At 49.7% G+C, this 21,043-nt stretch overlaps 1 protein-coding gene across 1 annotated transcript; it reads right to left on the bottom strand.

Annotated features, from left to right (window-relative positions):
• Positions 1-2,890: 2,890 nt before the first annotated feature.
• Positions 2,891-17,288, bottom strand: ptchd4 (patched domain containing 4). Its single transcript, XM_084700798.1, is given in 4 exon segments — positions 2,891-4,542; positions 13,242-13,722; positions 16,690-16,928; positions 16,931-17,288. Coding segments are annotated over 4 exon segments (2,730 nt in total).
• Between the last annotated feature and the right edge of the window lie 3,755 nt (positions 17,289-21,043).

Raw genomic sequence — 21,043 nt, 5'->3', positions numbered from 1 at the left:
GAAGAATCCAAGATCATGACAAATCGTCCAAATCGTCAAATCCAGCACATTGAGTTAGCGACGTACGGAGAACGGGCCCCAAGTTTTCTACACATAAACATAAACACCACTGTGCAAGAAAGAGCAGAACTCGGCTGTTAACATCCACAGTTAATTACTGGCTTACAGTACTGGTTCAAACTTTTTATTTTTTATTGCTTTTTTATAAGAAAAGAAAATTGCATACAAAAATCTTTATATTTTCTATATTTTGTTTTCTTAGAAAATATATAAAAGGAATGAATGTACAATTATTTAACATTTCAGAATATCATCCTCTGGCTTTTGCTTTAGTTTAAACACGGTTACACGTGGCTTTACAGAGTCAGTCTACACTGAAACAGCAAAGGTTGACTACAATGCAGCAGACTCTCCACATACCGAAATCAAAGACATGCATACATACCATACAGTGCCATGCATACACAACGTCATTTTGAGAATTAAAATAATTTCTGTTTTGCATTTCTTTACCATACATAAAAAAGAAAGTTCATGCCTTTACGCTGCAGTACATGGCATGGCTTATACAGGATGTGGTGACACTAACAGTTAAGTGTTCTGCGGTAGCTAGCCTGGTTCTGGTTCTCCTAGTTTGAGTAGCTACTTCAGCTTCAAAGTGGCGGTTTGAGGTTCTACTCTGCTTGTTAGCAAGTAGCTACCTGCACACTCCTGGAATAGACTGCATTCCTCTCCAGCACACAGGAAGGTCATGAACAGCCTATCTGTGGGGCTTCACTTTCGCCAAGTTCAACGCATGATGATCTAAATGTTTTGTTACGGGGAGGGGATGTACAAGAAGATTTCGTCCATCTTGGGCTCAGTTTAATTGCTCCTCTTACACAACAGGGACTAACCTGATGGGTAATAATGGGTATGGTTAGATAGGTTTAGATAGGGTTAACTAGGATTGGATAGGGGTAGATAGGGTCAGATGAGGTTAGATAGGGTTAGGGTTAGCTATGGTTTAATAATGTGCCATGTTTTCTTCTCAGCTCCACAAATAAACACGATGTTCCCTCCATGTGGCACCAGATACATCTTCACCCTCTGCCTATGTCTAGTCCAGATCAGACACCACACTGCACCACTCTGAGACATCTGGTCCCTTCAAGAGGAGCCTCAACCCATTCAAGCCATCAAACGGGTGAGAATAATGGATCCCATTTCAATGTCAAAACGAATACGCACAGAAAGAATGACTTATCGACTTGTACTTCCTTCCGGGCTTGATGGGGACCTCCGGAACAGGCAGAGACCAGCTAGAGGTCGCCTGCGATGGCTATCTCGGCTTATCTGACCTCGCCTGTGGGTGTGTGAGTGTTTGTGGGGGGAATGTATGTGTGTGGGTGTGTATGTGTGTGTGTTTGTGTGTTGGCCTTAACACAGATGTTATCAGGTGCGCTGGGAGTGGCAGAGAAAAAGCTGAAGACTCTCTGGTCTTGAGGAAGGGATTGAGGAAGGAAGGGAAGCAGGATGTAGTTTGTCGATGAGTGGACAGCTAGTGGTGTTTGTCAATTTGTCTGCATTCTTTGTTTTAAAATAATGTGTAAATGATAAAAATGTAATGCTTTATCACACATGGGCTATACGAAGCACAATGTTTGTGTCATTATTATTTAGTCATGGTCAGTTCCTCTGACCCAAACCCGGTTTAAGGATTTAGAGAAACAACTCTTTTCCTCATATCAGTGTCCCTCAAGTGTTCTGGTGCAGCAGTAAGTTTAGGCCCTCCACTTATGTGCTTCCTGTTTCACACTTCTTGCGTCACACTTCCTTCTTCACACTTCCTGTGTCACACCAAAACCGTGGCAGCTCTGATAGTCTGTGACACCAGACCTAATATATGCAAAACATGCATCTTGTCAAAGCTACAGTTGCATTCGCTGGCAACAGGAAACAGAAGTGAAAACTGAAACAAAGCAGTTGAATACAGATCCTCCTCACTGAGGTAAACTGGGTCAATCCTCACCACATGATTTACTGTGCAAGATCATTACCGGACACAGTGTAGACCATCTGCCCTGTTAAGCCTGCTTCACACTGCTGTGTGTCTTTACAGACTGTGTGGAGCATTTCAATGCAGTCCCTGTGTCTGAGATTGAAAAGCAGAAATAAACTTTGGGTCTGTACGGATGCTTGTGACCAATCAGAACACAGATGTTTCCCTCGAGGTTTGAGCAATCTGGCCACCCCCCCCTGCTGATAGGTCCATAGCGATACCCAACGAAGCTGTGTTCAGCTGTTTGCTTTGGTGGCTGGAGAAGCATGTTCTCTCCCTCACAACACTAGGAAGGTAGAAAGAAGGGTCGTCTGTCAGGACAGGGCACCGGGGAGAGGGGTGCTGACTGACAGACTAAGGTGCTTGCAAGTCATCACAGCCCCTAAATACAGACATTTCTATCTTATCAGAGGTGGTCTCGTCATTGTCATGTGATAAGATGTCTAACATGATAACAAAAGACAATATGATTCAGACCGTCGAGGACAATAATACAGGAGTGTGTCCATTTCCTTTCTCTAGCAGACACAGGGGGGGCTACAGGAGCTCAAAATATATTTGCTCATTTGCTAATTATTCAATGTTGCTAGTATAGATTTTTCAGTGTCTCGTGTCAAGACTGTGTGTTTACGGTGTCAGGACGAGTGGTGGTTTCTATGGTAACGCGCCTCTGTCCAGGCTGGAGGACGGACCAATGGGGCGGCTCTCTACTCTGCCCAGCATGGCTGCTATTGGCCAGGGCGCCTGGAATGCCCGCCCTCCGGGGGCCGGGTCATCTCTGACACGTCTGTAGGCGGAGCCTCTTCGCCCCACTGCTGACGCTCATCGCTCACCTTCACCAATGATCACTCAGACGTTCGTCACATGATCAGGGTTCTCCCTGACTTCGATGCACTCTACCTCCTCCCGTTCCCGCTCCCGCTCTCGCTCCTTCCTCTTGGCCCTCTTCTTCTTCTTGTGTCTCTTCTTGGAGGGTGGGAAGAAGGTGAGAAAGACAGGCAGGATGATGAAGCAGTGCAGCACGGTGCAGCCGGCCGTCAGGAGGGAGCACTTGAACAGTGTGTAGCTCAGGTTGGAAGGCACAAACACAAGGGGCATCATCCCGATCACGAAACAAGATGCGTTTTGCAAAATGGCTGCCCCGTGCTCCTCCAGTGAGATCTTGATGCACTGCGTCCGGGTGTGTTCGTTGGCCAGGACGAACGTGTACAGGTGGGGCGCACAGTGATCCATGGCAAAGTTGAGAGTATAAATAAGGCACAGGATGGAGATGCTGTCCATGTCTACATTCCAGAGCGTCATCAGGCCCAGCACGCCTAGCTCCACCGACGTCACTGTCAGGATCAGCCAGAAGTTCCCCAGGGGGCTGACCACCAGAAAGATGGTGAGGATGAGGATGGTGAGGACGCTGAAGCTAGAGGTGAGGATGGGCGAGATGACGGAGGAGATGTAGCGATCCATGAAGACGAAGGTGGGGTTGAACACGATGAACTTGATACTGTTGATGAGCGACAGGGGGCGGAGTCTCTCCAGAAGCTCCACCACCTCCTCGCGCGTCTTTTCCGTGGTCCGGGCCACCAGGTACATCCTGGAGGCGATGATGTCGAACTCCTCGCCGTTCTTGGAGAAGATGATGTCCTCCGTGAAGTGTTGGTACTCCGGGCTCTGCAAGAAGGAGCCTTTGAGGATGGAAATGAAGTCGCTCTTGGTGGAGGCGCTCACGTTCACCACCCTCAAGTAGTGGAAGTAGTTATCGATCCAGGAGATCTTATTGAAGCCATGTCCCAGCGTCCTCAGGTGTTCCTGCACCGTGGAGTTCCAGTACTCAATTGGCTCGTAGATGTAGAAGCCAATCACAGGGCTGTAGTTGCTGAAGTATTTCTGCTGCGTCATGGCATAGGAGACGCTGGGAGAGTTAGTGGCCAGCAGGTTGACCACGTTGGACCCATCGCTGATCTGCAGACACCCCATGAAGGAGAAGGAGGCGTAGATCAGATAGAGGATCACCACGAACGGCTTCACGTACGTGTTGGTGATCCACTCCGTGTAGTGCTCCCTCAGGAAGTGCTGGATGAAGTGCTTCTGATAGGGGGCGCTGTCGTGGTGCGTGGACAGGTCGTGTCCGTCGCTCATCATGGTCTTGAACCAGGTGGGCTGGCGGTCCAGGTACTCCACAGATGGAATCTTGCAGCAGAACACACTGTGGTAGCGGTTCTGCTCTAGCTGGCCTGCAAACACCAGGCAGGACCCGTAGAAGGAGAACACGTAGAAGTAGTTGACCAGGACGGCCACGCACATGCTCTGGCAGAAGATCTTGACAGACTCGATGTTGGTGAAGGGGCTGGCGCCCATGCCAAAGGTGATGATGTAGAGCGAGCTGGTCATAGTGTAGCACACCATGACGTCAGCAAAGGCATCAGCCACACGCTCCTTGAACGGAAGGGTCTCCCGCGTCCGTCTCCAGCCCGCCAACAGCTCAAACACTCCTTTGGTCCCGTGGCCTGCAACCACAAAGGAGAGGAAACACTTAAGGCTTATTGATATGCTTTTATAGAAAGTGACATACTGTACAAATATCACATGCTTTTTCACTATTTTATTTACAATAATGCTTTCATTTAGGACAGCTATTATCCAAAGAAACATGCAGGGGGGATTTGAACATGTGATCTCTTGGTCTGCAAATGTTCGATGGCTGAGCTGTACCTTAAATATATACAATTTATATGTATTTTTGATCAGAAGTAGCCTAACCCATTGTTATACATTATTTTGGTGCAATGGTCTGTACCGGTACTGTTGTAATAATGGTACAGTAATACAGAGTACTAATAGTATGTAGTAATGTCATTATAGTGTGTATATATTTAGTAACACACTAAATATATTGTCATGTTTTGACCAGTGAGGATCCTTAAATTCCCACATTGGCACACCATGTGAGGTCATTACTGTTATGTTTAAATGATGTGACGTTGGCTTGTTGGTTTGTTGTTGGAGTTGAGCAGTATTAAAACATCCGTGAGAATCTCACCAGTCACAAAGGAGGAGGACATTCAAAAGGAACTGTTCTATTTTCACCCACGCAGCCACAACTACACTCACACACAGTCACACACACACACAGTCACACTCACACACAGTCACACACACACACAGTCACACACACACACACACACAGTCACACACACAAGCCCACTCATTTCCCTGCATTTGAGTGAAGTTGTGTATTTCTGGCACAGGGGTGTGTTTGGGCTTTTAAACATTTGAATAAATGTATCACTCATCCATCTCCTGTTTGCAGGATGTCTGTGGGTGTTCTGGATCCATCTCCCTCCTCTATGTTTCAGCTGAGCACCCCACCCCCCCTCCTCACCAGCATCATAAATATCTCCTCGTTTGACACAGGGAAAAAAAAGTTAATTAACTATAAAGGATTACGCCAATATAATGAGTCAGGTAGATTGGCTTTGCCTGCTTTTAGTCTTATTGAGCCGCGCTACAGGTCAATTAGTTAGACGATGGTTTAGACGATGGGGAGAGGGAGACAAACACAACAATGTGCATCAGTTTACCTGCGTAAGCAGGCGGAGATGACTTGATGATGATGGTATTTCCCTGCACCATGTATTCGGGGATGCAAAATGTCAAATGGCTTGGCGTGATTGGAGAAGGCTGGAGATCCAGTAAAGTGATTGATGAGACACAGGTGGAGAGATGATATTAGTTTCGGCCACATCTGCTCCTCCCCCCAGCGCACACAGTCTATGCCTGGTCTGATGTCACACGTTTATAAATCTAAATGATTTCAGACGAGTTAGAGTATGGCACTGGCATTTCTGGACGTTTAATTTTCTTTCCGTAATTGATCGTGTAATCAATCCAATCGATCGGCTTATCTTCCTGAACAGACAGGATTACATTATATACAGAGCTGAACATCTTCCTGAACAGACAGGGTTACATACAGTGCTGAACAAAAGGGTTGTGGTGGCAGAAACATCCACAGGTATATAGAGCTAAATCAGGGCCAAATGTTTTGTTTATTTGAAAAGAATATAAATAGTTGAAAAACTAAAGCTTAAAATTGAAAGTTTAAGTTTTGGTCTAAAACTTTATTGAAAACTTGAGTTTAGAATAAATTCTGGAATTATTTTGAATACATTTTTTATTTCCATTTTTCCCTTTTATATTTGTTTTCAGTTCCATATTTCATGTTGTCAGATTCCATTTTTTTTTCAGTTTCAGACTTGTGGCCCCAATTTTGCGTAGGGGGCGTGGCTTCATCTCAGAGGGGCGTGGAATTATGAGTGACAGTAATGAGCGTACTGAGAATGAGCGTACTGAGTAGAGTGTAATGTCATCCATTGCATTTTGTGGGTCTTTTTTTCTCGGTTCAGGCATTGTTTAGCCTCTCGTGGTTCCACCAGCCTCTCGTGGTTCCACCAGCCTGGACCACCAAACGGTCACAGCTGACATGAAGGAGCAAACAAGGGGCTCTTCTTTGTGTTGTCGCCCAGAAACAAACTCCAAGGAAACAGGAGCATTCATTGAGAATGAAGTGAAGCATTCTGAAACAGCCCCTAATATGGAAATCTATACACACACACACTGCCATCTCTGGTGTTTATATTCAGTCATTTAGCAGACGCTCTTATCCAGAGCGACTTACAGTAAGCACAGGGACATTCCCCCGAGGCAAGTAGGGTGAAGTGCCTTGCCCAAGGACACAACGTCAGTTGGCACGGCCGGGAATCAATCTGGCAACCTTCTGATTACTAGCCCGATTACCTAACCACTCAGCCACCTGACTCCATGGTATGCCACACACACACATCTCTGGTATGCTAGACACTTGCTCCAGTACACACAAAAACACTGTCTGCAACAAGGTTGTATGAGAGCACAGCTATGAACACCCTCAATACACCACACACAGTCCCATGGTGGTACCTACTGCCCACAGTAACACACCAACAGTGGAGTGAATAGTGAAGAGAGAGAGAGAGAGAGAAAGAGAGAGAGAGGGGGGGGAGAGTGAGAAAGAAGAGAAAGAGAAAGAGGGGAAGAAAGAGGGAGAGAGAACTACACACACATGCACAGACACAGGCACATTGAAAAAATGGGACACACAATGGCACACAAGCACAGACACACACAAGCACATGCACTCACACACTCAGTTTTTCTTCAGGAGAGCAGAGAGCCAACATGAAGACTAGGTATTTATGACCCTACAGGAACCCAAGATCCATATATTACAGAAGTCCTACAAAGGGAATTGGAAAAGGTATAAAAACAAATGGAACAGAAAGATGGAGGGGAGAGAAGGAGAGGGAGAGAGAGAGAGAGAGAGAGAGAGAGAGAGGAGAGGGAGAGAGAGAGAGAGAGAGAGAGAGAGAGAGAGAGAGAGAGAGAGAGAGAGAGGAGAGAGAGAGGGAGAGAGAGAGAGAGAGAGAGAGAGAGAGAGAGAGAGAGAGAGAGAGAGAGAGAGAGAGAGGAGAGAGAGAGAGAGAGAGAGAGAGAGAGAGAGAGAGAGAGAGAGAGAGAGAGAGAGAGAGAGAGAGAGAGAGAGAGAGAGAGAGAGAGAGAGAGAGAGAGAGAGAGAGAGAGAGAGAGAGAGAGAGAGAGAGAGAGAGAGAGAGAGAGAGAGAGAGAGAGAGAGAGAGAGAGAGAGAGAGAGAGAGGGAGAGAGAGAGAGAGAGAGAGAGAGAGAGAGAGAGAGAGAGAGAGAGAGAGAGAGAGAGAGAGAGAGAGAGAGAGAGAGAGAGAGAGAGTAATGCAACTGATTCCCTACAGAACTGGAGAAGCGGGAGAACATGGTCTGTCTGAGGGAAATATACATGTTTGGTTTTTAACTTCATTCATCTCTACTGATATTCAGATCTCTAACCCTAACCTTAACCACAGCTGCCAGATGACCTGGGATACGTAACACCTGAGGCCAGTCATGATATTTGGCTCCATTAGAACCCTCCTCCCCACCTCCCTCCCTCCTACTCCCCACCTCCCTCCTTCCCTCCTCCCTACCTCCCTCCTCCCCACCTCCTCCCCACCTCCCTCCTCCCCACCTCCCTAACTTCCTCTTACCCTACCTCCCTCCCTCCTCCCCTCCTCCTCCCCACCTCCCTCCTCCCCTTCTCCCTCCCTCCCTCCCTCCTCCCTCCTCCCCACCTCCCTCCCCACCTCCCTCCTCCCCACCATCTCTCCTCCCTCCTCCCCACCTCCCTCCTGCCCACCTCCCCACCTCCCTCCTCCCCACCTCCCCACTTCCCTCCTCCCCTCCCCACCTCCCTCCTCCCCACCATCTCTCCTCCCCACCCCCCTCCTCTCCATGCACCAGAACACTTCTTCCACCTCCCCACCTCCCTCCTCCCCACCTCCCTCCTGCCCTCCTCCCCACCTCCCTCCTTCCCACCATCTCTCCTCCCCACCCCCCTCCTCTCCATGCACCAGAACACTTCTCCCACCTCCCTCCTGCCCTCCTCCCCAACCCCCTCCTTCCCACCATCTCTCCTCCCCACCCCCCTCCTCTCCATGCACCAGAACACTTCTCCCACCTCCCTCCTCCCCTCCTCCTTCCCCCAGAGCTCCAAACAGCCGAACGTGTTTCTGTAGAAGTGTGGAACAAAAAGAGAGAGAAAGTGTGTTTTTGACAGAGATCAAAGAGACTGAGCTAGAGAGTGTGTTGGAGAGCAAGCAAGCATAGGTTCAAGTATGTGAGTGACTATATGTGTGTGTATGTGAGTATGTGTATGTGTGTGTATATGAGTATGTGTATGTGTGTGTATGTGAGTTACTGTGTATGTGTGTGTATGTGAGTATGTGCATGTGTGTGTATGTGAGTATGTGTATGTGTGAGTATGTGTATGTGTGTGTATGTGAGTGACTGTGTATGTGTGTGTATGTGAGTATGTGCATGTGTGTGTACGTGAGTTACTGTGTATTAGGGTTAGATATGGGAGTCGTAACAGAGGTGGTTAGGGTTAGATGTGGGAGTCTAACAGAGGTTGTTAGGGTTAGATATGGGAGTCGTAACAGAGGTGGTTAGGGTTAGATATGGGAGTCTAACAGAGGTGGTTAGGGTTAGATGTGGAAGTCATAACAGAGATGAACAGTTAAATGGTTTTACACCATATGAAGAAAAAGAGCAGATATTTAATATTTTTGAGCCCAATGCAGGGGGTTATAGCTTAGTGGTTAAAGCACTATACCTTGTGCTGCCTTGGGTCACATGAGCCAAAGGTTCATAACTAACCATCGTTGTGTTTACCCAATTTTACCCAATACAAAACAAATAAAAATTGTTTTCTTTTAACCTTCACAATGTGGAGGGTCTGAGACAGCCCGATGGTTAAAAGAAAATGCTTCACTTTGTTTTTGTATGCAGTAAAGTTGGCGCTACTGATCAAGAGGTTGCAGGTTAAAACCCCATTGTCTGCTGAATATACATCATTAATATGTAACATTTTGTGTTTCATGAACAGTCCTCGTAACAGAGCCATAGTGTCCCTGCAGCTGTAATAACTATCATGAAGCTGTCGTCTCCTCCCCCAACCTCCCATCACTACATGTGTGTGTTTGAGTGTGTGTGTGTGTGTGCGTGTAGGACCAGCCATGTCACGTGTCACCAGTGTTCTTGCCCTGCGGTGTCAAATCAATTCTTCCACAACAGCCTGGTCCATTAAAGAAATGCACAATGTCTGTAAATCAGTCTGCAGTTCCCAAAGAGCAATGTTCCTGAAGGTATACAGCTATACAGAATCAGAATTCGGTTTATTCGCCATGTATGTTATACAAACATGGAATTTACTGTGGCAGAGATGTGCAAAACACTAAACATATACAAATCTTAAATTAAGTGAAAGTACTAAAGTTTTACTATTTCTAAGAACTGAGCAATCAAAGAATACAACTATTTAAATATAAAATAAAATATATATAAGAATAAGAATGAGCAGCGTGAGTGGTCAACATAGTGCAATCAGATACTGAGAAGGTGGCTTATGTATACTGTAATTGCCATTAGATGGACTTACAATAGTTAAATAAGTGAATGAATGTCAATGGGAGTCCTTGGCCTTGTTGAAGATACCAGTAGCAGATGGAAAGAAACGGTTCTTATGGCGTGAGGTTTTGGTCCTGATGGACCGCAGCCTTCTGCCGGAGGGGAGGAGCTGGAACAGGGAGTGGCCAGGGTGGGAGGGGCCACAATCTTCCTCGCTCGCGTCAGGGTCCTCGAGGTGTGCAGATCCTCGAGGGAAGGCAGATTGCAGCCAATCACCTTCTCTGCAGTGCGGATGATACGCTGCAGCCTGCTCTTGTCCTTGGCAGTGGCAGCAGCGTACCAGGTGGTGATAGAAGAAGTGAGGATGGACTCAATGATGGCTGAGTAGAAGTGCACCATCATTTTCTTTGGCAGGTTGAATTTCTTCAGCTGCCATAGGAAGTACATCCTCTGTTGTGCTTTTTTGGTGAGGGAGCTAATGTTCAGTTCCCACTTGAGGTCCTGGGAGAGGATGGTGCCCAGGAAGCGGAAGGACTCCACAGTGTTGACTGGGGAGTCACTCAGGGTGATGGGGGTGAGTGGGGCTGTGTTCTTCCTGAAGTCCACAACCAATCTCCACTGTCATAAGAGCATTGAGTTCTAAGTTGTTCTGGCTGCACCAGGTCACCAGGTTGTCAGCTTCCCACCTGTAATCTACATTTACCATTTTAAATTTAGCAGACTATCTTTAATCGAAAGTGACAGTACAAACAGTTAGCTCAGTAGAGTTAGCTCAGTAGAGTTAGCTCAGTAGAGTTAGCTCAGTAGTTAGCTTAGCGGAGTTACCCAGTAGCGGAGTTACCCAGGAGTAGTTACTCCGCTTAGCGGAGAGATACACATAGAGAGAGAGATCCAGAGAGTGACTGGGGAAGCAGGAAGAAGTACAGAGCATGTATGTTTCAAGAGACCTGGCTCACATCCCAGATCTCAGCCAGTTTTTCTACATTTATTATCCAGCGTCCACCAGGACACACTGACAGGCCACAGACTTAATTAACTCACTCAGACGACATTCTGGACTGACAAAGGTGGAGGAGAGGGGGAGGTGGAGGAGAGGGGGAGGTGGAGGAGAGGGGGACGTGGACGTGGGGGAGAGAGGGAGGTGGAGGAGAGGGAGAGGTGGAGGAGAGGGGGAGGTGGAGGAGAGGGGGAGGTGGAGGAGAGGGGGAGGTGGAGGAGAGAGGGAGGTGGAGGAGAGGGGGAAGTGGAGGAGAGGGGAAGGTGGAGGAGAGGGGGAAGTGGAGGAGAGGGGGAGGTGGAGGAGAGAATGAGGTGGAGGAGAGGGGGAGGTGGAGGAGAGAGGGAGGTGGAGGAGAGGGGGAGGTGGAGGAGAGAGGGAGGTGGAGGAGAGAGGGAGGTGGAGGAGAGAGGGAGGTGGAGGAGAGTACTGTACGCACTGTACTATTTACTACTGTATGCCAGTTTACTAAGAGGAGTCCCTCCTGTACTAAGTACCATGCTAGTATACTAAGAGGACTCCCTCCTGTACTAAGAACCATGCTAGTGTACTAAGAGGAGTCCCTCCTGTACTAAGTACCATGCTAGTGTACTAAGAGGAGTCCCTCCTGTTCTAAGTACCATGCTAGTGTACTAAGAGGAGTCCCTCCTGTTCTAAGTACCATGCTAGTGTACTAAGAGGAGTCCCTCCTGTTCTAAGTACAGGAGTCCTTTCTGTTCTAAGTACCATGCTAGTGTACTAAGAGGAGTCCCTCCTGTTCTAAGTACCATGCTAGTGTACTAAGAGGAGTCCCTCCTGTTCTAAGTACCATGCTAGTGTACTAAGAGGAGTCCCTCCTGTTCTAAGTACCATGCTAGTGTACTAAGAGGAGTCCCTCCTGTTCTAAGTACCATGCTAGTGTACTAAGAGGAGTCCCTCCTGTTCTAAGTACCATGCTAGTGTACTAGGACACTCTCTACTGCAGCACCCCAGGGGATGGGACAGCTGCAGTCTGCTAGGCCCTGTCACTTGTACTCACTCTCCTTATGTCTTCTCCTTTAACCTTCCTTCTCGATCACCTTCTGGTCACAAACCCCTCCTGTTCTCTCTTCCTTTTACAGTGCGATTTCTCCTAGTGTTCTAGCTCTCTCTCTCTTCCTCTCCTGCCACCCACCTCTCTCCCCCACCCCCTCTCTCATCGTCTCCCTCTCCTCTATCCCCTCTCTCCTCCTCCCTCCCAGGAGAGCTGGATGTTGGGTCTGCATGACTCTCCAGCCTTCTGTTCCTGGTTCTTACCAAAGCTTCATGCACATCACACAGACTGCAACACAGACCTCCAGGGACCCAGTCACCTTCTGAGTGTGTGTGTGTGTATGTGTGTGTTTGTGAGTGTGTGTGTGCCCTCCAGGGACCCAGTCACCTTCTCTACCCTCAGACACGATAAGCAGAGGGAGGTAACATACTGTAAAAGCAGCTGAAGTACAGTAAATGCCAGCTGACAGGCACTCTTGTCCCACATACGTACTGGATCTAAAGAGCTCTAAATAATGAAAGAAGAGCACACAGACGTACACAGACACACTAGCAACACACACCAACAAACATACACAAACAAAAGACACACACTGCGGCAGAAGCACCACCACTGTAACCATAACATGAGTCTCCTCTGCTGGTCACCCTGGGAGGGAAGCCCCACAGTGATCACTCTAATCCCCCCTGCTATCAGCCTCCACATGGAAACCCCTGATAAGACTGGAACAAGCCAGCCAGGCAGCCAGGCAGCCAGGCAGCCAGGCAGCCAGGCAGCCAGGCAGCTGCAGTCTCCAGTCAGTGGAACAGACATATGAGCAGTATCAAAAGTCAGCAATCCAGTCTTTCACCCCACCCTCTCAGCCCATCCATCCACCGCACAACCCCCCCATCCCCCACAGCCCCCCCATATCCCCCACAACCCCCCCCATCCCTCACAGCCCCCCCTCATCCCCCCACAGCCCCCCCCTCATCCTCACCCTCCCTCTCCCCCTCATCCTCACACTCCCTCTCCCCCTCATCCTCACCCTCCCTCTCTCCCTCATCCTCACCCTCCCTCTCCCCCTCATCCTCACCCTCCCTCTCCCCCTCATCCTCACCCTCCCTCTCCCACTCATCCTCACCCTCCCTCTCCCACTCATCCTCACCCTCCCTCTCCCCCTCACCCTCCCTCTCCCACTCACCCATAGCGAAGAAGGGCACCCCCAACAAGGTGGAGTTGAACTTCCCGTCTGAGATGAAGAAGATCCCTGCAGCGGTGACGTTGGCGATGCAGATGGTGAGCACCCCCAGCAGACCCAGGAAGGGCTTCCCCCGCAGACAGTCTCTCATGGAGCTGGAGACAGTGGCAGATAGCAGCACCAGCACCAGGCTGACCAGGACCTCCCCCTGGGCCAGCACCCCCGTCTGGTGAAAGTCTCTCCACAGGCTGAAGGAGGTGAGAGCCTGCAGGTGCAGCTCCTCACTGGGGCCGAAGAGACGCTGGATGAGGGCGCAGAACTCCTTCTCCCAGCGCTCTGCGATGGAGTCTTGCACGGCTGGGCCATGGTTACGGAGGTAGTAGGAGATCTGGGCGGCGCGGGCTAACTTCACCTGCTGCTCCCTGCTGCCTGGGGAGAAGGAGATGCCGCCCAGCTGGTGGCCGATGAAGGTCACCCGGCCATCCTAGGGTACAGAGACAGGGGATGGACGTCATATGGAGGCACACACTAGTCCTGTTACAACTTTAACCATCAGAACACACATACACTCCCAGTTCAATAACACAGTAACAGAGATTAATTTTAATTTGTATGTATTTATTCATTCTCATTCCCTTTCAATGACAACCTGCTGCAGTAACCCTAAACCCCTCCAGCATGTTTACATCATAAACCAGAGACAGGATACCAGAAGAAGAGCAACCTGAGCAACCTCCACAAGCCAGACCCACACACACAGCAGAGCGTCATGTCAAACCACATCCAGGCCTACTTGTTTACACTCAGGCTTATTCTGAGTGTCCCATCCTGGGGGAGGGGGCGAGGAGGGGGCGAGGAGGGGGCGAGGAGGGGGCGAGGAGGGGGAGATGAGGGGGCAAGGAGGGGGCGAGGAGGGGGCGAGGAGGGGGAGATGAGGGGGCAAGGAGGGGGCGAGGAGGGGGAGATGAGGGGGAGATGAGAGGGCGAGGAGGGGGAGATGAGGGGGCGAGGAGGGGGCGAGGAGGGGGCGAGGACGGGGCGAGGAGGGGGCGAGGAGGGGGCGAGGAGGGGGAGATGAGGGGGCGAGGAGGGGGCGAGGAGGGGGCGAGGAGGGGGCGAGGAGGGGGCGAGGAGGGGACGAGGAAGGGGGGGGGGGGTGAGGAGGGGGAGAGGAGGGGGCGAGGAGGGGGCGAGAAGGGGGAGATGAGGGGGCGAGGAGGGGACGAGGAGGGGGCGAGGAGGGGGCGAGGAGGGGGCGAGGAGGGGGCGAGGAGGGGACGAGGAAGGGGGGGGGGGTGAGGAGGGGGAGAGGAGGGGGCGAGGAGGGGGCGAGAAGGGGGAGATGAGGGGGCGAGGAGGGGACGAGGAGGGGGCGAGGAGGGGGAGATGAGGGGGTTGAAGGGGCACTGGTCTGGTATTCACTTCCCAGGAAGGTGGCTGATACTTGGAAATGAGGGATGTGACACAGCACATACCTCCAGAGACGGCTTTTCCAGACGAGTGGGCAAACAACCAATGGGTAAGTAACGCAGCGCGAATAAGACATCACTTTTTCGCTGCGGGCGAAGATAACCTGTGCACATTGCAGCATGCAGATCCACTTTAAACTGACCAATCACAGAACTCTGATAATGTATTTGTTGTGGTGATAGTCAGTTAAAAATCTAACATTTATCTGCAGCAAATTCCAGTGTTTCTTCAACACGAGGAGTGTTAATGGAGATGAGGGAACCAGCAGTATGTCAACACTCAACAAGTAAAATGGTGTTAAATGAACACTTTGAAATGTACTGTGTGGTGTATCACACAACATCTATGATATAAATACACAACATTAGCACTCAAAACTCAGGAAACAATGACCGACTAGGGGTTTGGCACAGTATAGGACAGTATAGGACCGTACAGTACTTGGGGCTTACCATTAGACCCAGGAACATGATGAAGACATTCAGACTCTGGTATCAAAGCAAATAGAGAAACCAGGTAACTTTGAAACATAATGTGAAAACCTCTGTGTCAGAGGGTGTCACTGTGTCTTGCAAAGTGTTCTTTTCTGTTCTTGACACTTTGTTGTAGCCACATGTTCCGGACAATACAGGCTGCCGTTCCTTCTGTTGTTGATGTATGGTTATCTGTTGTTGTGCCTCTAGTTTTGGCAATACGGTTGTAATGACTGCCATGCTAATAAAGCTAAATTGAATTGAATTTATTTGAGAGAAAGAGAGAGAGAGAGCGAGCGAGAGAGCGAGAGAGTGTGAGTGTGAGCGTGAGTGTTGTCGCAGCAGAGCAGGTGTCATGGTGGGTCCACAAGGGGAGTGTACCTTCTAGGATTGTGGACCAAGCATTTAGGATGTGGAAATGATTTAGTGGCAGGGCTATTATGTGCAGGCCCATCCACTGGATTACACACTGATACAGGAAGAGGCATCCTGGGATAGGAAACAGGACTACTGGGACAGGAAACAGGGCTACTGGAACAGGAAACAGGACTACTGGGACAGGAAACATGACTAACTCACACTGGCTGTTCTTATTGGAGGAGATCAAACATCTCCTGGACAGGTGTCTGACCAGTGTGTTGTGTACTGTAGGGATACACACACACAGTCTGACCAGTGTGTTTTGTACTGTAGGGATACACACACACAGTCTGACCAGTGTGTTGTGTACTGTAGGGATACACACAGTGTGCTGTGTACTACAGTCTGGATCTCAGGCCTGTATACCATCTGTTTAACAGGGACTTCTTTAAAGCCACAACTGGGGAGTTTGTTTATCCACAAACAACCATTAGTTGTTGCATTTATGATCAATGCAATTGCTACACGGGGATATTGTGGCTCTGTAACAAGCTCAGACCATGGCTTCTGCAGAGGCTGTAAACTAATCCACCGCATCTGCAACGGCGGCAATCCCTGCATACTCAAGCCGTTAAGCAGCGTCTTACAAGAGAAGTCGGGCTGCACGATAGCCGCTCCATGTCTCCAGTAGGTAAGAAAAGCTGACGGGAGCGAGGGACACACTGCATCAAAAAAAATGAAATAAAGAAAGGAAGCCAGGAGGACATTCCCCGCGTCCTCCGGGAGCAGTGGAGGACGATGCAGCCGATTCCTAACCCGCACTGAGCCGACCAGACCGCGAAAGGATTCCCTCGCTGATACGGAGAAATCATGCAGTGTAGATGGGGAGCTAGGAGGAGCAAATACGTACACCTCCTTCATTAGCACGTTAGGCGTCGATGTCAACCTGCAAAGCATAGCCGTAGATGCACTCTATATATAGATGTCTCTATAATCCCGGTAATTCTGTTTAGGGCTATCTCGCTGCACGTAAGGCACGTGTAGCTTTTCAGACAGAACCTGGCACGTAGGCTATGAGTAATTGATGCGTCTTAGAGAAACTGCCTTCGTTCATCATTAATATCCCTCACCAGGGGCCTGTGTCTTACCTTTAATGTTGTGTTTGGATAGCTCACCGGCACCTTGGAGAAAGTGCTGTTTGAGAGGATAGCCGATCGAATGTCTTCGAATATTGTGATTATATCATCCAAGAGGCATCGCTTATCCCGATGACTGAGGACGCAGAGATGAGCGAAAGTGTAATTGAATCCCTTGTAATTGACACGCAGTTCCAACACCTGCTTGTGAACCTGCAATACCTGGTCTGCTAGCTCCAGAATGTTCCCCCTGACTTAGCCAGCAGGATCAGCCTCCCGTATCTGCCTGGAGTGTGCAGGTCTGAATACAGCTTGTGTTTAGACTGGTCAATGGGGAACAGGCTGTTGGCGAGACTCCGCTCTATTTTAGCGAGACTGTGCGTCGGGGCAACCAGTATCTCGAGGTCCGTCTCGGGTTTGAATCTGCTCAACACGGTAGATCCGAAAATGATGGTTAGGACTGCGGGTACGGTAAGGAAAAATACCGGATGCCGACTAACGAACAAGCCCAGCCAGTAGAAGGAAGCTTTGAGCCCTCTGTGGATCACTTGCCGCAGCATCCTCCTCCAGATCCAGCTTGCAGATGCCCCGTCTCTTCCGATGAGGCACATGTGACATCAGGCTCGTTTGCCCAGCTTATTCAATCCGTACGAGAATAGTCCAGACACACGTTACACCTGGAAAACGGCACTGCAGCAATTTGCAAACGAACACAGTCAGATATTGATCATCACTCGATCGTAGCACGATCTCCTGATTTGTTTAAGCCATTCCTCCCTGGTTCTGATAGAACACCGCGGATCCGTGACTACTGGTGATGCTCCTGCTGCTCGAGCAGCCAGGCGCGGCGGTGTGATGTGCATGTGCGCGCGGTCCTGGCTACTCTGTCGGTGGGCCTGATTGATGTACTTGACTGTAACCATGTGCCGGGTTGAAGGGGAAGACTGGGAAACGCTGATGACAGGTTATTTTAAGAACACGCGCAATAGGCACAAGCGCCATGAAATATTTAGAGGCGTCGGTTGCTACACGGACATATGCACTTTCTTGGAATTACTCTCAACGTCTTATGATTATGAACCGAGAAAATCCTACAGTATACTTTTAAAAGAAAAAACAGATTGGCCAAGAAAAGGCTGCTGTGTATCCTTGTTATAGATAAAGGCCTCTTTTCAATCTGAAAGCCCTCACTTTCTCTCTCTCCATTTCTCTCCTGAGAAAGCAATAAAGAGATGGAAAAAGAGACTGAGGTAAAGAGAGAGAAAGTTAGTGGGAGATTTAGAGAAAGGGGAAGAGGGAGAAAGAGAGAGAGGGAGGGAGAGCGGGAAAGAGGGAGAGGGAAAGAGAGAGGAAGACAGACCACAGGTCCTCTAAAGCCTTTCAAAGTCATGGTGAGTATGCTGATGGTGTGTTTTTATACCTCACAAAGCTTCAAAGTCAGAGAAGACACTCTGGACCAGGCCTCTCTCCCCTTTATCTCTCTCTCTCCCCTCTATCTCTGTCTCCCCACTCTCTCTCTCTCTCCCCTCTATCTCTATTTTCCCACTCTCTTTCCCCACTCTCTCCCCCTCAATCTCCATCTCCCCTCTATCTATATATCTATCTCTCTCTCCTCTCTCTCTCTCCATCCTCTCTCTCTCCCCTCTCTCTCTCTCTCTCTCCCCTGTCTCTCTCTCTCTCTCTCCCTCTCTCTCTCTCTCTCTCTCTCCCTCTCTCTCTCTATCTCCCCTCTATCTCTTTCTTTCCCCTCTCTCTCTCTCTCCACTCTCCCTCCCCTCCCTCTATCTCTCTCTCTATGCATAGGCCTATGGTACCTCATCTGCCTCCCTCTTTGAAACAGACTGACATAACTTCCTGTTACAATAACATGAACAGGCCAGCACCCTTTCACCTTGATATGCAGAGTTTCTGTAACACTAGCTTGTGTCTCAGTGAGGAAGAGGTTGCTCCGCGTGCCCCTAGAAGGCCACATATAGATCTAGGAATGCACTTTGTGTAACCTCTGGAGAGCGAAGAAGTACATAATAGTCTCCAAACGTAGTTATGACCGCATCACCTGTGTGCCATTTCCCCTGTGCATTATTTGTGGAATGTGTACTGTTTAAGGGCATGTTTTAGTGGTTACTATATCTGTACTGTCCAGCTCATGTATATAACGTCCATCTGAGAGACATGTTTCTCACTCATGCCTATCACTCTGTTGTGGACTGATGTTGTGATCCGAGTTCGTGCTAATAAACCTAGTCAAATCTTTTTCATTTGATTGTCTTCATTGGCCTATCTTCTGGCGGTAAAGTAATCTAACACACCTTCTATGATAAATCATAATCCAGAAAAATTAGTACACATGTCGTTCTGAAACCCAATGTCAAATGAAACCAAAGACATCAACAAACAATTCTAAAAGACCATTTAAAAACTATTTAATCAATCGATCACTGCATGTACATTAGCATTTACATTTCATTTAACAGACTATTTCATCCAAAGCGACACATATATGTAAAGTCTGGTTTCTTACCTGTAGTGGCTTGTGGCCTCGTCTGAGTAAAGAGGTGTTAACCACTGTCCACCCTGCAGGCTCTCCTTCTCAAGGAGGTGTTAACTACTGTCCACCCTGCAGGCTCTCCTTCTCAAGGAGGTGTTAACCACTGTCCACCCTGCAGGCTCTCCTTCTCAAGGAGGTGTTAACCACTGTCCACCCTGCAGGCTCTCCTTCTCAAGTCCTTTGAACTGCAGCTGAGTGGTTCCTCTAACAGGATACACTTCATCTGAGGGTTTGTGGGATAGCGGTGCCGGAAGTCAAACACTTTTATAGTAACTTGACCCAGGAAACACTATTCTGAATGTGGCAGGAAACACTATGCTGAATGTGGCAGGAAACACTATGCTGAATGGAACTTGATCTGAATGGAAGCATCTGTTGGTATTTGACTTGCCAATGTGAGAAGTATTGTTCAGAGTATTGAGTGGGAACCTGGAACACACAACCTATTGATGGTGTTTTTATCTCCTCAGACCTGCAGTGCGGCTCTCCTGAACAGCATCTGTTGTGTGACCTTTCTCCAGGTCACCTGTCCTGCCACCGTCCAATCAGGACCCTGTGGTTGGTCCTATCAGGTCCCAGGTTTCTGCCTCATTGTCAGTGTGAATCCCGTAACCCTTGGCGATCACACACTGTAATCCTGGAGAGTACACTTACACTCTCAGGGCACCTCCGAGTTAATCACCACTATTCATCAACACCCACGCTCACACGCACACACATGCACAAACACAGGGATGCACACACACAAGTACGCTTGTGCATTTGTGTTTATACACACACATACACGCTACACACACATACCCAGACGTCCAGAGACAGACAGGCACAAACACATACACCCGTGGTGAACGACGGACAACTGTGTACAGAAACAGACAGTCCCACACCTCAGTCCCCCACACCTCAGTCCCACACACCTCAGTCCCCCACACCTCAGTCCCACACCTCAGTCCCACACCTCAGTCCCACACCTCAGTCCCCCACCTCAGTCCCCCACACCTCAGTCCCACACACCTCAGTCCCACACCTCAGTCCCACACCTCAGTCCCCCACCTCAGTCCCACACCTCAGTCCCACACCTCAGTCCCCCACACCTCAGTCCCACACCTCAGTCCCACACCTCAGTCCCACACCTCAGTCCCCCACACCTCAGTCCCCCACACCTCAGTCCCACACCTCAGTCCCCCACACCTCAGTCCCCCACACCTCAGTCCCACACCTCAGTCCCACACCTCAGTCCCACACACCTCAGTCCCCCACACCTCAGTCCCCCACACCTCAGTCCCACACCTCAGTCCCACACCTCAGTCCCCCACACCTCAGTCCCACACCTCAGTCCCACACCTCAGTCCCACACACCTCAGTCCCACACACCTCAGTCCCCCACACCTCAGTCCCACACACCTCAGTCCCACACACCTCAGTCCCCCACCTCAGTCCCCCACACCTCAGTCCCACACACCTCAGTCCCCCACACCTCAGTCCCACACCTCAGTCCCCCACACCTCAGTCCCAAACCTCAGTCCCACACCTCAGTCCCACACCTCAGTCCCACACCTCAGTCCCACACACCTCAGTCCCACACCTCAGTCCCCCACACCTCAGTCCCCCACACCTCAGTCCCACACCTCAGTCCCACACCTCAGTCCCCCACACCTCAGTCCCACACCTCAGTCCCACACCTCAGTCCCCCACACCTCAGTCCCCCACACCTCAGTCCCACACCTCAGTCCCCCACACCTCAGTCCCACACACCTCAGTCCCACACCTCAGTCCCCCACACCTCAGTCCCCCACACCTCAGTCCCACACCTCAGTC

The sequence above is a fragment of the Hypomesus nipponensis genome, chromosome 6 (genome assembly GCF_054491055.1).
Source record: "Hypomesus nipponensis isolate SF chromosome 6, ASM5449105v1, whole genome shotgun sequence".
NCBI classification, from domain to species: Eukaryota; Metazoa; Chordata; class Actinopteri; order Osmeriformes; family Osmeridae; genus Hypomesus; species Hypomesus nipponensis.
The sequence above is the reverse complement of the archived record's forward strand: the minus strand, read 5'-3'. Positions and strand labels throughout refer to the sequence as shown.